This window comes from Acyrthosiphon pisum, chromosome A1 (genome assembly GCF_005508785.2).
Source record: "Acyrthosiphon pisum isolate AL4f chromosome A1, pea_aphid_22Mar2018_4r6ur, whole genome shotgun sequence".
In the NCBI taxonomy this organism is placed as follows: domain Eukaryota; kingdom Metazoa; phylum Arthropoda; class Insecta; order Hemiptera; family Aphididae; genus Acyrthosiphon; species Acyrthosiphon pisum.
In genome coordinates this window covers 35,639,152-35,656,964 of record NC_042494.1, presented here as the reverse complement: position 1 = coordinate 35,656,964, position 17,813 = coordinate 35,639,152, and the positions used below count along the sequence as shown (strand labels likewise).

The 17,813-nt window shown below is 29.0% G+C and overlaps 1 protein-coding gene across 2 annotated transcripts; it reads left to right on the top strand.

The window, feature by feature from the left end:
• The first annotated feature begins 5,677 nt into the window (after positions 1-5,677).
• Positions 5,678-15,379, top strand: LOC107883046. 2 transcript variants are annotated; one of them, XM_016802373.2, is made up of 4 exons: positions 5,678-6,080; positions 6,170-6,238; positions 6,336-6,552; positions 11,782-15,379. In XM_016802373.2, exons 3-4 carry the CDS (start codon positions 6,369-6,371, stop codon positions 12,894-12,896), a joined length of 1,299 nt encoding a protein of 432 aa, XP_016657862.1. In that variant the 5' UTR covers positions 5,678-6,080; positions 6,170-6,238; positions 6,336-6,368; the 3' UTR covers positions 12,897-15,379. The 2 variants fall into 2 exon arrangements, with proteins under 2 accessions (XP_016657862.1, XP_029342817.1); XM_029486957.1 differs by having other exon boundaries at positions 6,170-6,552.
• The last annotated feature ends 2,434 nt before the right edge of the window (positions 15,380-17,813 follow it).

The following is a 17,813-nucleotide window of genomic DNA, read 5'->3' as shown; positions in this document are numbered from 1 at the left end:
GGTCTCCATTTTATAGTTAAGGATAAATATAAAAAAAATCAAATATCAATATAAATTACAATTAATTTAATCTGTTTTAGTAAAGAGAAAAAAATACCTGAACCAATAAAATACTGGTAATTGGTTATTTGTAACCATATTTTATACCATTATGAGGGATGTGTTAGTATTGAATACAATGATCAGGAAAAATTAAAATATACTATTTTAAAATTAGTTTAAATTTAAGTACGAGTTTTAAAATTAAATTTATACTCCCTTAAAATGTATAAAGGTTTTATTTCAAACGGAGTACTGGAAGTTTATCTAGTGATATAAAACCGATCGGTTACGAACGGACCGATTACAGCACTGATCCGGCGACTTGAATAGGCAATTAAGGTACACCGTTGCATTGGATCGATAACACAGTACAATCTTAAATAACAATAATAATAAAATATGTACCTAAGCAATTGTACAATATTTATAATGAATTATTAAACTATTCACTTTACTATGAAAAGTTGTTAAATTTTTTTATTAGTGTATAGACACATTACAAACGATTCCCATCATATATATTTTTTTTTTTTTTGTTTGGCCATCTGTTACAGAAACTGAACAATAAGCTTATTAATTGATAAAATGAATAATGTACTTCGTCATAAAATGCTTGTAACGTCACAGAATTTTAGACCTCTGTTAATATTATAGTAAACCACTGGGTACACCTTTTTCCCACAATAAATTATCAGCGTGCCCGTCGGTCTGCGACCGACCCATTAATATTGTCATTAATCTAATAGCGCACTTGCGATTAAGGCTATGTTATGTAATATCTGATTCTGTGCCTAAAATATTATATTATTTTTATTGTATCGTTGTGAGCGAGAGCCACTTACCATTATATTTCACTTATTTAATTGCTAAAATCCTCCTTAAATATTTTATTTTCTCATAATCATGTAAAATATAGCTACATGATAACCTTATATTCACTTTTATTATTTTATAAGTATTATTTCCCCCTCCCCTTTTAAATAAATCTTTGGAATTCATTTTCCATTGCGTGTATTAAAGCCTACAAGTTCCACCGACTTGGCCTTCGGGCTAACACGCGGTGCGGCTTGCAGGTCACGATGTAAGTGCTCCCCTTACATCGTGGGTGGTTTATAGGGACGTAAAAAAACCTATATCCTCACAGTATTTACGAGGTATGTCGGTGACTTGACCTAGATGTGTGATATTATCGCTAGATATCATGGTTACCTTATTTAAGTAAAGTACCCAACATATATATGTATTGTGTATTATCCAAATAATAATTATTGCAATTATTGTATAATCTTAGCATGTACTAGGTCCCTATAATCAGAGGGTTGCCGACCGGGCCGTGATGTATCGTGGGTGCAGATATTCGCTGTGGGTCGAGCTGGTTGCCCATGGTGTTCCCTTCTGGTTCAAGTCACCCATCGACTGCCTGGGGTCATTACCATTTAAAATATTTAAATAAAAACGCTAAAAATTACATAACATAACCACTAAAATTATAGGTATATACTATATATCATACAATTCTACACAAGAGTACAAAACCGACTAATGGCGAGTGGCTACTAAATACTTAAAACGTGCTAGCATGATGCCATGATTAATGTACACTGTGCAGTATATGTTATTACCTCATCTATTTTGGTATCTTCTACTAAAAATAGTGAACGGTATTTTCAATTTTGCTATATTATAATGAATCAATAAAGTGTATTGTTTTTGTCTACTGACCATTTTGGGGTCAAAATCAATCATAGTGTGTGGTTTTTGGATGCAATAATATAAAATTAACGTCCCTGACTTAGATACCCGAAAACACCACAAATCCTTCTGCTTAGTTTTATTTGTTACATTTGAATATAAGATATAAGGTTGAAAACTGACTGTTAACCCACATGCACCCCAAAGATAATACATCGTAAGCTGATTCATAATCCTGCAAAAACTGTACAGTAAATATTATACAGCATCTTTCATAATTTATAGGTAACTATTATGTAATTACCGAATATCTACACATAAAATTGTTTTTCTGACAACACTAATAAATATTTTTAGTGATCATAGTGCAAAAAAGAAGTACCGTCAGTATTTAGTAGAGTACCTAAAGTTTGGTTTTATCACATCACCACTTAATGTACAGTTACCGTTGTGCCTTATATGTGAAAAAACATTTTCGAATGAGGCAATGAAGCCATCAAGAATGAAAGATCATTTATCAAAAATGCATTCCGATAAACTGGAGAAACCACTTTCGTTTTTTCAGGCTCTTAAAGCAAAAATTGACAAACGGTCTACTGTGAATAGTTTATTTAAAAAACAAACATCTGATCTTGATAAAGGACTTGTCACTTCGTACAAGGTGTCTTTATTGATACCAAAAATAGTAAACCTCATTCAATCGGTGAAACTCTTATTTTATCGGCTCAGCACTTATTTTTATAGTTCAGTAAACCTTTTTGTATAGTAAAGTATTAAATTGTTTTGTTAAGTGGTGTAAAATATAACCATAACTATCTAAAAATAAGAGTTTTTACTTTAATAGTTTAATTAATAATGTTCTAATATACTGATGAATAAATAAATATACAAATATATATATATATTTATAAGAAAATTTGATTTTGTACGAGGGGGGGCGTTAGCAATTAGTTATTACGATAAAGGTGGCGCTGAACTAAAAAAGGTTAAGAACCACTGCTCTATATCATTGTGGTGGACGGGCTACATAGAACTCTGCGCACGGGCGCAGAGCCCACTCTGGAAGTTCGTCCCAACGGTGACGTCTCAATAGTGACGACTAAACTGCGGATCGCTTCGTCTAACCCAGTAACGACACTCATGAACTACCGCATATTATATAACGAAGCCACGAACACCAGACCCACGTCCTCACGGACGCCGGCTGGTTTAATCTTTTATGCGCCCCCGCCAAATTATCAACACGGGGCATTGATTGGTTTTCATCGGTACCAATGGTTTTATTTGGCGTCACATTTATATCTTAGTCTGTGTTTTACATAGATGGCGTTATTAAATTATCAATGCCCATCGGTCATTGCGACTACCCGCACGTCTTTTCTCTTGTAAACACAATTGGTGCCACTGATAAGCTGCTCGTTTCTAGTCCATTATATCTTAATCCGTGGTATATGTACCACAGGGTATGGATTAAGATAGAGAGAACTGAAAACAAGCAAATTTTAAATATGTTCGATCTCCGAAGTGCCTCTGCTGCTTTTCGTAGTACATAACTAGCTAGTTAGCATAGCTGGTTTTAACGCTACCTATCGGCTGGATGGAAAATGTAATGATGATAAGAATGAAAATATTAAATAAATGAAAAATCAAAATCCAAATGGTTGATATTTTACCAAGCACATAGCGTGTGTGTTGGCTATGTACCAATTTGAGCAGGGAAGGGTAGAAGGTACTGAGGCAATTGCTGTCAGGCTCACCGTCACACAGTGGCGCCGAACCCTATATTCAGGTAGGGCGGATGCCCTACCACATAATATTTAGGTGGTGGGTGGGTGGTTTGGTGGTTCAGTGATTGTGTCAACGAGTTACTTATACTTGGACTTATTTTTGTAGCATACGCCTTTACAGGCAATTTACAGCCTAAATACAGCCCAATTTTTTGTAAACGTCAAATATTATTGGTCAGGGGGTGGTGGTGTCTCATAATTTTGAAAGTTAGCCCTACCTCATTTTTTTGGTTTCGGCGCCACTGCCGTCACATCCCATCTTATCGTTTCCAGTCCTCTCTATCCGTGATATGCGCCTAATACATATAATACATTTTTAGTGATAATTGTGTTATATTATACTGCAAAACTATAAATCTGGCAACTTAGCACGCATTTTAAATATTTTGGGTACTAATGGGCAATTATTTGGAGCGCTTATAGGTGCAAATGGGTTTTGGTGCAGTAGAACTCACTCTTTTACACATTTCGGGATTGAAATTATTACACCTAACAAGTAGTTACTAGTTTGTACCATTGATCATAAATTATAGTATTTATAATTAATGGTATAGTAATCCAGATTTAGTAACAGCTATATAACTAGTAATAACCTTTTACATATAATATTATAATCTGCAGTAATGTATTAAAATGCACAATCGGAATAATTAATTAGTAATAAATGATACCTAATATGTTTATGATTCCCATTTAAAATTTCTAGGCGACTAGAATTTATAGTTTGTTAGTTATAAAAGGTTGTTTTGATATTATGTGAATTATATTATTATTATTTTTTTTATTGATTAATTATATCGACTTGCACCAACCTCGAATAATTTTTGCAATACTTATTTGTTATTAGTATAATATATTAGATGTAATAATTTATCACATCCTCGTTTAATATTTGTTTCTTTATCACAACTAAATGTCGATCAATTAATTCATCGATTTGAACTGTAACACATACATATCAATATATTATTTTGAAACAGGGCTAAACATTGATTACTGGTTTGTAAACAGGTAAAATCTATAGTTGTTTATTCTCTCGTAAAGAATAATGAGTCGAAAATATAATAGTGTTGTGTTAACTTTATTGAGGTATCAATACCGATCATATTTAAGGAGTTCAATAATATAGCAAAATATGCGGGCCATGTCATAGTGTGTGTAGTAAGTGATTATTAATGTGAGTGACTGTATATAAAATAAATAGTGGAGGGCTCCTGCACGTGCACGTTCATGCCAATAACGTTGCACTTTACCCACTAATTATAAATGTAAGCGAAACACTGAAACTTAGTTTCGTATTTCCAATAATACAGTTAGCTTACTGAGTGACATTATAGTAGTAACACTTATTACCTATATAAGATGTTTATCTATATAGATTTTCGATATTTTATTTTCAATGTCCAATGTTTGTTTTAACTATAGAGTTTAGTAATTAAAATATCTAAAATTGACTTTTCGTGTGAAAGCACAGACTAACTTCTCTACTACAATATTGATAATAGATGTTTTTATTTTCAAACCACCCAATAAACCATATCATTGGAAATACAAAAATTAATTTTCATAGAATTTTCCCATACTATAAATATCACTTTACCCATTTAAATTTATATTCTGATTGTATAATTGTATAGTAACAATTTATTTTTAAACATCTTCTATTCTTTTGTAAGACGAGATGTGATATCTGAATTAAATATATCCATTTAAAATTTATAATTTTTTTTTTTTTGGGGGGGGATTGTTTTGGTACACCATTTGGCTGGTATTATTCAAATTAAAAGTTGGCAACACATACGGCTACAGCACCCAATTCGATATAGTAATTCCTTGAAATGTTCAAATAATTTACATGGCGCCCCCCCCCCCCCCCATTAGCAAAAATTAATCATATTCTGCATTTGATATGTGCAAAATCGATAATTGAGTTTATATTTTAGCTAAAACATTTTATAATAATTAAAAATTGATTGTTCGTGTCTACTGTAAAAAATTTAACATTTTAAAAACCCGTTCTATTTACACTGTATAGTTGTTATAATCTCTACTTTCTGTGTTGCTTGTCAAATTACGTAAGCTGTGTAATTTAATTTTTACTACAAAATACAAATATATAATAAGTATATATTAACAGGTAGCATTCCTGGGGTCGATATAGTTACTGGGGGTTGAGTCAACTGGTGGTAGTGTAGGCGACCGGGGTTGATAGCTTTGGTGGTTGTGATGGTGACTGAGTGTGGTGGGGTGGCTTATAATATTAGTCCCGGGCTATTTTCTGTTTATCGAATGCTGTATTTGTTCTACTAAGGTTGTTATTTCAACTTGCGCATGACAAAACCGGGGTGAAATATCGATTTACTTGCAGATGCTAGCGCACATGATTCCTGGGCCGTGTGCGGAGTTTTGGTAGCTTGGCAACAGGGAGAGGTTGGTGTATGATACGCTGTAGTAATGCATCTAGTAACATTGTGAGTCCAACATCAAAAGAACATTTTGAATTACAAGAAAAACAGATATTTAGAAAACAATATTTGTATGAAAATCAATTACAATAAGGTGAGTTAATACCAAAAACAGTAGTCAAATATTATAAATTATAATATATATTTGTAATGAATAAAACCGTCATTACTATTTTATTGCAGCCGGGTCACATTAATCATACGTCAACCACTCATTTTTGATATCTGCGTACGCCGCGGCCGTACACACAAGTTTGACACCTATAACTTTTTTTCTAATAATTTTTTTCGTTATAAGTAATTCAATGATGTGTCTTATTTTTCATGCTCCCAATTCCAACCAAAATAGTCGATAATATCTTCAATTCGATCAGGATCAATAATGGTTCACATAGCTACAGTTTTGATAACTCTGGTCACAGCTATCTCAATAACTGATCATCTTCTTGATAATATCTTGCTAGGAACTCTATTCAATTCTACAATTGCAATAGAAAAATATCATAATGTGGTTTTTCCTGAAGAGATCTTCAAAAGTTATGGTGTCAATCCTGATGAACCGAAAGGTAAGGACTGGTTGGGTAATAGACCAATAAAAATTATTTACTTGTTTGAAAATTAATTATAAAAGATTGGTAGCACTATAAAAAACACACTTAAGCATAAGCTTACCTATATATTATATTTATTGGCTTTGAAATATTTCGAAATATTATAGGTAGTAAATTTGATGATATAAATACATACTTACATTATTGTATTTAAGCATTCTAAGTAGATTTGCATACTTAAATCATTTTTGTTTTTGGTTATTACATAATTATAATAGTTTTTTTTTTTTTTTTTTTTTTATTTATTTGAAGTAATCTACAATCTATACATTCCTTAGTATAATAAGTAGGTTTGATAGGTGACAAGTAAGAGTGATGTGAATAATAAGATTAGGGAAGATACCCAGTGGTAACACCCTGTGACTTATAATAGTTATGATTTAGTTTTTAAGTCTTAATCAATAATAACAATATACATCAAAATTAACAATTTATGAAAATAACGTAACCAAGTGAGATATTGCTCGTGTAGGGTAATTGAGTTCAGATTACAAATTGTTCGATACATTTAGTATTAATATTAGTTTTATAAGTCAAAACATTGCTTGGATTATTGAAAAATATCATATGTAACATTAAAATAAAAGGTATAGATTATACAAGACATATTTTTACATTATAATGATAAACTATAATATATATGAGTAATTTCTAAATAAATTAAAATTAGATTATTGTATAATGTTATACTGTACGTCACTATTAAATATTATGTTCAGACATATATAAGTGTCTACACTCATTATTACGAAAATGTTCAACTGTTTTTTAGATAATTTGTAGTAATTAAATAACAATATTTTTGGTGAAAAAAATTCAAATTTTTAGAATTTTTAGATTATGAGTGTATCGATGAATGTGTTTACAATGAAGTATGATTTTTTTTTTTTTTTTTTTGTGTCTGTACACGATAAGTAGTCAAAATAATTCTTCAATTTTTAACTTCGGTACCTTGTTCGATGGAAAAGTGAATATTGTTGGTGCATTGGGTAGGTCAAAATTTAAAATGTCCAGTAATTTTCAAAAACGCTGTGAAAAAAAAAAAAGAAAAATTAAGGTAAAACGGGAATTTTTACGCAAAATCGATTTCGGTTTTTGGTGTAACTTTTTGACTGAATGTTTATAATAACATTTTCTATGCACGATAAAATTTTCAAAATATTTTGATTTGTTTTGACCTGTTTAGGGACATTTTCAGTTTCCAATTGTATTATTTTTTTTTTTCTATGAATGTCAATAAAACTTTATTTATTGAGTAAAAGTGCTTGAAAATTTAATACAAGGTTCCTACTATATTGTTACAATGACGTTTAAAAAATATTAAAAATTCTTAATCGCTGTTTTTTTAAGCAATTAAAATTCATATCATAACAAAATACGAAAAAAATCACGAAAATGAGCGAATTGTTTTGAATTAAGAATTCATAAAGATTTTTCTTTTTAAATCTAGGATACAAAAATGTTATACAATATTCCTCATAGGTTTGTATACCTTTATCAAAAAAAAAAAAATGGCTACAAGCAAATCAAATTAAATTTTTATGAGCGTTTGAAATTCATATTTTTACAATATTGGATATTCAATCGATTTTTCATCATGTAACGGTTTTGCTATTTTATTGGTATTCGAAAACGAATAACCATCGACTCTTGAAATTATTATCATATGTTTATTTTATCAATTCCAATATTTGCTAAAATTTTAAAAATATTTTATCTTGTTTTGAGCTGTTTAAGGACAATTTAAAATTTCAATTTTTTTAGTATTTTTTCTTATAAAATCAAGAAAGTTTTATTTATTGGGCCAAAAAGCATCAAAATGTAATACAAGGCTCCTGATATATTGTTACAATAGCAAATGAAAAATATTAAAAATACTTAGGCACAAATTGTTTATTTTCATTTAAAGTTCGTATTTTGACAAAATTTATCAAATTGAGAATTTACAAATTATTTAGTAGTTAAAAATGTATAAAATGCTCAACTTAAAAGTTAAAAGCTATAAAAGCTAAAGATTTAAAATTTAAAACAAAGTTCCATAGAAGTAATTAATTCTGTTACCAAAAAATCTGAAAATCACATTTACACAGTTTATTTTTATACTTAGTTATTTTAAGTTCAAATTTGGACGAAATTACATATTAAAAACTAAGAATAACTATTTTAGTTATTTTGTTATAATTTTATAATATTAATTCAACTTACTGGCTACCGTATTGATAATATTTTAAGTTATAACAATATAAATATAATATAAAACACCCACACTGACAAACCGTCACCGCTCAGAATCGTTTTTCTGATACAATGAAAATATTATATCATTGAATTCTAATTAAATACCATCCATTATACTGTAACCCACTTGTAACTCACTATACAGCAGAGCAACATCCACTTACCCATCTTTTTTAATGTTGTTTTTTTATAGTTTTATTTTTTACAATGGCGAGATATATTTTTATTTTATATTCTGAAGTATAATAAATTGTGGTGTATTTTGCTACATTGTAATCGAATTTCATTAACATGTAGTTAATATTAGCAAGTTATAAAATTAAATATTTATAATATGTATGACGTATACATAGTATACATATATACATACATACATACATACATACATACATACATACATACATACATACATACATACATACATACATACATACATACATACATACATACATACATACAAACATACATACATACATACATACATACATACATACATACATACATGCATACAAAGAACTGTAGTCTGTTGCTCAAAATATTAGTAGAGTACCTACCTAGCCCGGTAAGGGAGTCAATAGTTCAACCCCCCTCCCTTGGCTTTTTTATGGATGCTATTAAATGTGTATTATTATGGTCTTATAAAAAAAATATGGTGCTTTTATTCTACAGCAGTAGTCAGTAATAAAAAAACTAAGAAGATAATATGGTAAAGTAGTAAGAGGTCTATTGGTAAGCCCATCTTGTCGGCTTGAGTTACCCACAGTTCACAGACCTTACATTTATAAATACAAATTAATTTCTATACAGATTATGAAATTCTGAAAAAAAATCTAAAAAGTTGAAAATAGGTACAAGATATATAGGTTAGGGGAACTTGACTATCATATCTCGTTTAAAATAATACGGTCTAATTTTTGACAGTCATATTCTGGTATTCGGAACACATTAAATGAGATGTTGTTTGTCTCGTTTTAAGAATAATATGGTCAGTGGAATTTTTCCATATAACTGTCGATATTTGAAATTTACACTATATGTTTATTTTATCAATCCCATACTTGATAAAAATGTTTAAATATTTTGACTCGTTTTGAGCTGTTTACGAACATAGGGGCGTTGGAGCTGTTGACTTCTGAATAGACTTGAAAAAGCTATCAGCCAAGTTTATGATGTGGTCTTGGAGATAACGAATTTTGAGGTCTTTGTGAATATTTTGGTTCCTTACAAACCATGGAAAAATTGTTAAAACACCTGTATTAACCAATATTAATCCAAATAATAACCGTTATTAAAACCCAAACGTGTGTTTAAATTTTTATTTTTGGTATTTGAACACCCGCATAGATCCAGCACCCAAAACCCGGAGACCGAATGATTCGGGTGTAAAGCCCTGAATTATAATATTAATTATTACTAAATTTTTGCTATTTGTACTACGTTTTGATTTTATATACCAACTTGAGTAATTATTTCTGAACATTTAAACTTACGTTTGATATTCCATAATTTTTAGCCAAGTCCAACGTCGAGTATGGAAATTATAAATTGCCAATTATATTTTTCCAATGGCGCATATTATCTAAAAGAACATGGGAAGACCAGACTTAGTTTTATCTTATCGTTCGACTTGTCTTCTTTCATCTAAATACTTTTCAAAAAGGATTTCCTCAAATCTCCCCAATTATTAACGAACTTTGCATAATCCCTAATACTCAATTTGATTTTAATAATAAATACTGGACACTACTCCCGAGTTCATAGTTTAACAGATATTATAACTTCTACCCTAAAAACTAAAAATGATTGTAAAGCCCAGGCCTTTGATCGGGTGTCAACTGAGAGACTTCTTCACAAAATCCGTATTCTCCTATCCATCTTCTTGCTCACACAAACCTTTAACTACTTATCGCACATTTGCGGTAAGCTGTGTAGACGAAACATCATACATCTATTATATTACTGCTGCAGCCTGCAGGTATACACCAGAGAGCATACCTATGTATGTATGTATGTAGAGGCATGTAACACCTCCTAAATATATAGTAAAATTATACATAGGTAAATAATGAGTTTTTAAATTTGAAGTTTTTTAACTAGAGACACGTAAGCAAACATATCCAGTAATTTTATTCGAACATCACTTTTAATTATTTTATTGTACTCTTATATAGATTTTATAATAAATAAGAAAAATAATGCATCGAAGGCTTAATAAATAAATATATTTTTCATTTGGGGGGATATGAAATTACATTTTAAGTTGTTGATGTTTCACGTATTATTCTTCTAACTATTATTACAACAAATTGTATTATGCCTTTTTTTATGTTTCCAATTTTATTTAAATTATAATACTAATGCTGAGTGATGGGATAGAAATAGTTTTTGTACATTTATATTTAAAAGCATTCTATGAATTATAGGGGTTTTAAAAATTTAAGTATATAGATTTATAATAAATTAGATACTTAAAATAATTTGGACATTATTGACTGTAACTATCAATTACCATTGCCATACAAGGGAAAATTAAAGCATAACTGTGTATTAAACACTTGAATTTTTTTATAAAACAGTATCTACTATAAATTGGTCTTTCTATATTATGTTGTTTTATAAATGATCTAATCTGAAGATTTTTTTTTCACTGATGAATACAGTTTTATTAGTTAAAAAAAGCAAATTACGATCAATTATATTTATGTTATAAGGATAATAATAATAACTTAGCCAATTTAGGAATTTAATTTTCACCTTGATAATTACCTTATAATTTCAAAGACTATAAAAAACCATCAAGTGGCAATAGTATTTTAAACACAGTCACACACAGCAAGAATATCTCAATCATTTTTTATTTTAACAATTTATTAGTATTTTGTCACGATTTGTTAGGTAAACGTATTTTAATAGGAAATTAATTTGTATTTATATGTTATTTTTCAGCTGTGAAATTGGACGTTTCTAACTATTTCAAAGACTTTTCCAATAAAATGATAAAATTTGACAATTTGTTTAAGCGGATTCATCTAGAGTCCGTTACTTTGTTTGAGGACGTGACATCAGTGAACGTTTTTCCGTACTGTATCTCTGCAGTGGCTTTTACAAATGAAAAAATATGTTTTAGCGACACCAAGATTCGTAATTTGGAGAATTTAAAACTAGTAAACATTGAATTAGGCAGAAGTACGATTCATAAAAAAAAAATAAATCGTTTCTTATATGCTACCCATAAGTTTGATGAATTAGTAATTAGTGGAACTACTGATTTTGTAGGATATGGTAGCCGAGATAAATACAACACTAGCATTCGTGACAGTTACTTGGTCATTTATCGTGATTATGAAAATCTAGGATTTTTTAGCTTAGAAATTCCCATCCTAAAGGAATATTATGAGCCTAATGATGATAAATATGTAGCACATGCAGTAGATATGCAGTTGAAACGTTCCCATGAAATGAATGTTCATCTACCAGTTGACGGTTTTTATGGTTTATTGAAACAACTCGAAAATGAAATAAACACTCCATCGGTTTTTTTTCCAGAGAATATAACTTTTGATTGTAGTGACTTTCCAGAAAAAGATGTAACTAAAACTCGCCCAATGTCCATAAGCACCACCAACATGCGTTTAAACGAACAGCTCAACTGTGATGTAATTAACAACGTGAAGTTTGTTGAAATGGGTGACTCGTATAATACGCGATACGCTATCACTTTTAATAAACTAACTTTTACTTCTAAGATGTCCGTAATATTAAATAAACACTTGGTTTTGGATGAAGACGTGCTAGTCGAAATTAAGAATTTACATGTAGTGGTTGTCTTCTACTCAGCATATTCTCCAATATACAAAGTACAAGTTCACATTAAAGATGGATTGAATTTATCCGCAGAAAAAAAAATTGATCCTTATTTCTATACTCCACATTTTAAAACAAAATTATCCAGTTGTATCAAGGCAACAACTTTAAACAACTTACAGGAAACTCTTACCATTGTTAAACTAAAAGACTCGCTGTTAAACAAAATTCCGAAAGTAATTTATGATTTATTTTAATTTATAACTTAAATTATTGAATAGGTAAATAACATACCATCGCCACAAAAAAATGTGTAGTAGTATTTAAACCATTTTAATGGTAGGTATAGTCTTGACAGTAGATTTTCGTTCCTAAAAATTACGATCGGGTACACGTTTAGTATGCTAATAGAAAATGCTTAAACTCTGATAATGGTCTATATAGGTAACCATAAAATAATACACTATATTTATACGTACAATTAATTGATTAAATGTAATATTCTCATTCTCACGACGCTCAAAACACATTAATAATATTGTGGGTTGAATAATTATTCATAGTAAAATATTTTGTGTTATCTGCATTCAAGCAATACACGATTTCTGGCCGTGGTTCATCGGAATTGACGGTTAAAAGTCGATCTTTATATTTTAACAATGCTCAATTTGTTTACACATTTGTTGGACTTTGGTCTGTTATATTTGTTTTCCTTATCGCTACGACGTTACCATTAACATTAACTAAATAGACTTGTCAGAAAATACAAGGTGTAAGCATCAGACCAATTCATCTATATTTTTCCTGCATACTAAATGAGTATATACTGTGCCCTTAATTCGAAGCTTTCCATTACCACACACAAATGGCACGATACCGCACTGCTTTAAGTCTCGTATTCCATAATCACATTCGTAAGTACCTAGTAAATGTAATTGAATATTCATAAACATGTTATTTAATAGAGACATTTCTTATGTTTTAATTGTAGAATATTATTGAATACCTATGTCTCTATTTTGTAGTTTCATGGTTTACATTGATCGTTATACCAAATTTTTTGGATACCACCAAACTATGTCACAAGAAATAATTTTATAAAAAAATGTATAACCGAACTTATTAAAACGGACATAGAATCTTTCCTGCGATTATTAGCATTTAATACATATTACCTTTACTTTTAGAAAATATAGGTAGGTACGTTATACGTTTCGCTTTCACGTGGACTATTGAAAGTCAACAACTATTTTTTATTGGAATATTAAATTATGGTTAAGTAAGCCGACCACATACATTTGTGAAATTAACTGAAAGTGAGTAATATCTGGACTGATCTTCAAATTTAATGCAGATGATTTGATAACACCAGAAAATTCTAAAAACCTTGTATTTGAATCATGGGGTAATATCAAAATGTTCGTGTGTCACTTTGTCTTATGCGTTTTTTGATCATTAGTGTGTGGTAATGGGGAACGCCACTGAATTTGGTATTATTACTGTAGTCAATTTATTAGCTAAATGTTATACTGTGTGAGAAAGTAAAATTAAATTGTTTAACAAGTAATATTATACTCCTCTATCCAACCTTATACAAGAACACTGTTACTTGTTGAAGTCATAATATTTGCATATATCTATACATTATTATTTTATTACTATAATACTTACAATAGTTAATATTATATATTATTTTGTTATTAAGGAACTTAAATATTAATCTAATGTTGTATGTCTGTATCATTTAAAATGTAATACCATGTGGTGCCGAACATCATTAGCGATGATCATTAGACATGGAAATACACATCTTCCCTACAAAGTTGTGCTGATTGGGTTATAATATAGGTGTTTTTTATCTTGTGATTGGTTATCTTATACATATTACGCACGTAATATAAATTTAAATACTTCTGGAATAACATATCATTCGTTTGGTTATTGGGATGGGAAAAAAAAATTTTTTTCCAACAACATTACAAAAAATATATTCCTAGAATTTTTCACTCGTAAGTTATTCACTGAATTATGACACCACTATATACTTTAATAATTTTACCTTATTCAGTAAGTAACATTTATTTATAATTAATTAAAAGCATAAATACCAACAAAAACATTATACAATAATATATTATAAGTATTTTAAGAAGACAGTATTATAAAGTTAAATTTTCAAGAAATCTAATAAACTAAAAGTGAATACAGTATTATGTTTCAAAGGGTAAATATAAAGACAATTTAGGTCAAAACTAAAGTTGATACACTTATTTTTATTTTTTTAAATATTAAACTTGGATATTCAGGGTCTCGAGGGGTGGAGAATTATGTTTCCCTCTAGAACCATCACAGAGTTTATGACGAGAATTTAATTTGTTCTCTTCCTCACTAAACTTAAATTTAGTTCGGCACCACTAGTAAAATATTATATACTTAAGCTGTATCTATGTAAAGCCTTGAAATATCTTGTTTTTTTTGTATTGATAGAATTTCCAAACACATTCAAAGCCAACTTGTACTAAATATTTTTGTATATACTCATTTATTTCATACTTATTAATAATCTAAAATTTAAAACAAGAATTATTATTGTATCAATGTGCCTATGTGATTTTCACATGTCATTATAAAAATAACCAATAAATTACCTCAATTATTTAAGAAGACGATACTATTGTTGAACATTGTTACAAATTATATTAACATTTTGTGATTTGGAGTATTTTAATTACAAGTTATAACAAACATAAAATATAAAATGCATTATTTCTTCAATAATAAATACCTATTGCTTACCTATATAATAATATATAATATATAATATAGGTATATTTATATTAATAGTAATTTATATTTTTTTAAGGAAAGGCTGTTTAACACTGATACACTTCAGTCTACAAGAAACTAGTAATAACTAATAATGATATCATGGCATATTATGTCATATGAATGAATTTACATTATTCTTTATTTTATTTATATTTTGCATACAAATCATTCCAGTGCATCTAGGTATTGTGCATTTAGCTTCTGAGTGTACGACGTGGGTTGAGAAGTCAGAGTTCAATTGAACAATGAATGCCAATAGCACATACAGATTATAACTAAATCTATAAGTAGGTAGGTCCTAATTGTCGTGAATATATTAAATGGTTAAATGCATAAAAGCTTTTTAAATGTAGACGTATGATATAAAAATTTTTAATTTTAAAATTTTAAATTTTAAACAATCTTATAGATATCATTATTTATTATAATTTATTAAAATTATTATTTTGGTACCTAATAGTGTTAAATTTCAGAAGTTTAATGATTTCATAATATCTATATAATTCAAACTTTTCTATCCTTTTAAAATGTCCTATAATTAAAAATATATTTAATAAAACAGCAGTCTGATCTGTTTGTATAGTACATTCAAGTTTCTTTAACTGCGTATTTCAGGAAAAAAAAATTTTTTTGTCTTATTATGATTAGTCATTAAATTTCAAACAAGTACCTATCCATTTATTGACATTGTATAATAAATTATTTAATTACAAATAGACCAAAATGCTGTTTAATGCCAAATAGATAAGTACAAATAATAATTATTTGTTTTTTCTATAATATTTTTATTATTTTACGCAAGTATATTACTATATTAGTACATTATCCACCACCATATTTCATTAATCATATAGTTGAACGAATACCTAAGTTGAGTTTATTACAACGATATTCTGCAGCAGCCAGTAAGTATTCTATTTCTATACCTAGCTAAAATCATAAACGTTTGATTTAATATTATATTTGGCATAATAATGATATATAATGGTGATATATTTTCAGCATTGCTAGTTTCCTCACCACCTTAGGACTCATTAAATGACATAGTCAAGCAGGTTGTACCCAATTTTTGTGTCATTATATTTAGCGTTGCATGACTGCATGAGGTATTATATAATAGCGCGTTTTTTTTTTACTGTCGTGTCGCCAAGGGGCAAGCCACTTTAGGCTTAGTCCACAAATAAAGAAGAATGAACGAATGGATGATCAAATGCTGGTCAATAAATAATATGGGAAGCTGTTGATATTTTTCTTATTATAATTTTTAGTCTAAACTAAGAATGTTTAGTTGTAAAATATAAATGTATCACTTATTCACCCATTATCCTCTGCTATACAGTGTTGGGTTCAAGACGTGTGGGCGTATAACCTATAGTCGTATATCATAAAATTATTTAATATTATTACTGGGAACCCAAAAATTTGAATTGTCCGACCAGAGTACAAAAAGTAAATATAAAATAAATTAAATTTAAATAATACATGCACAAACATTTTTCATCTGCATAATATAATATTATATTTAATACAGTGGCCTATCATGAAATGTGGGGGGGGGAGGTTAAGTATAAATTAAATCAAGTTATTTACAGTTTTTGTATAAAAATAACACATTTATTAGGGGAAAAATGTCAATGTCAATGTCAATTAAACACACAAAACCTCCACTGTCTACGCCACATGAATACATGATTGAATATATATTTTACTGTCTACTGAATTCAATACTGTATGTAGGTATAAAATATAAATTAACTAAATCGAGGCTGAAAGGTTCGGTGATAGATGTAACTTAGGTAATTACAGTTAATATTATTTTTAAAACTACCTTAAACTAACCCATACAAACACTTAACGTGAGCTGGCACCACTTCGCCGTTATATTAACGTAACGTATAAGACAATTGAACGCAATATTATTTTTACTTATATGGTATAAGTTATTGCTAATATTAAATCTATACGAACAACGACTGATAGCGACTAATAACTCTGGTAGTAATAATTTTACGATCAATCGTCATTCGGTGATTGCGATCAAATAAATAAATATTGTCATGTGGTAAATTATTAACGAGCGATTGACGTACCGATATGACTTGAGTATTTTCAAAAAATTATTATTTTGTTTGTCTTCGTTGGTTGATGCCAGTTAAAATTCGTTTTATCATTCTGACAATCTGACCCACGCGTAACAGCAAATTTTTTAACTTATATAATACCTATTATTATGGTTGAAAAACAAAATACCAATAGAAGCCTATATGAGGTGATCTAGATAATATTTAATATTCTTCCCTTTGAGTTTGAATTTCGATTTACTTTATTGTATCAAATCCGAAATA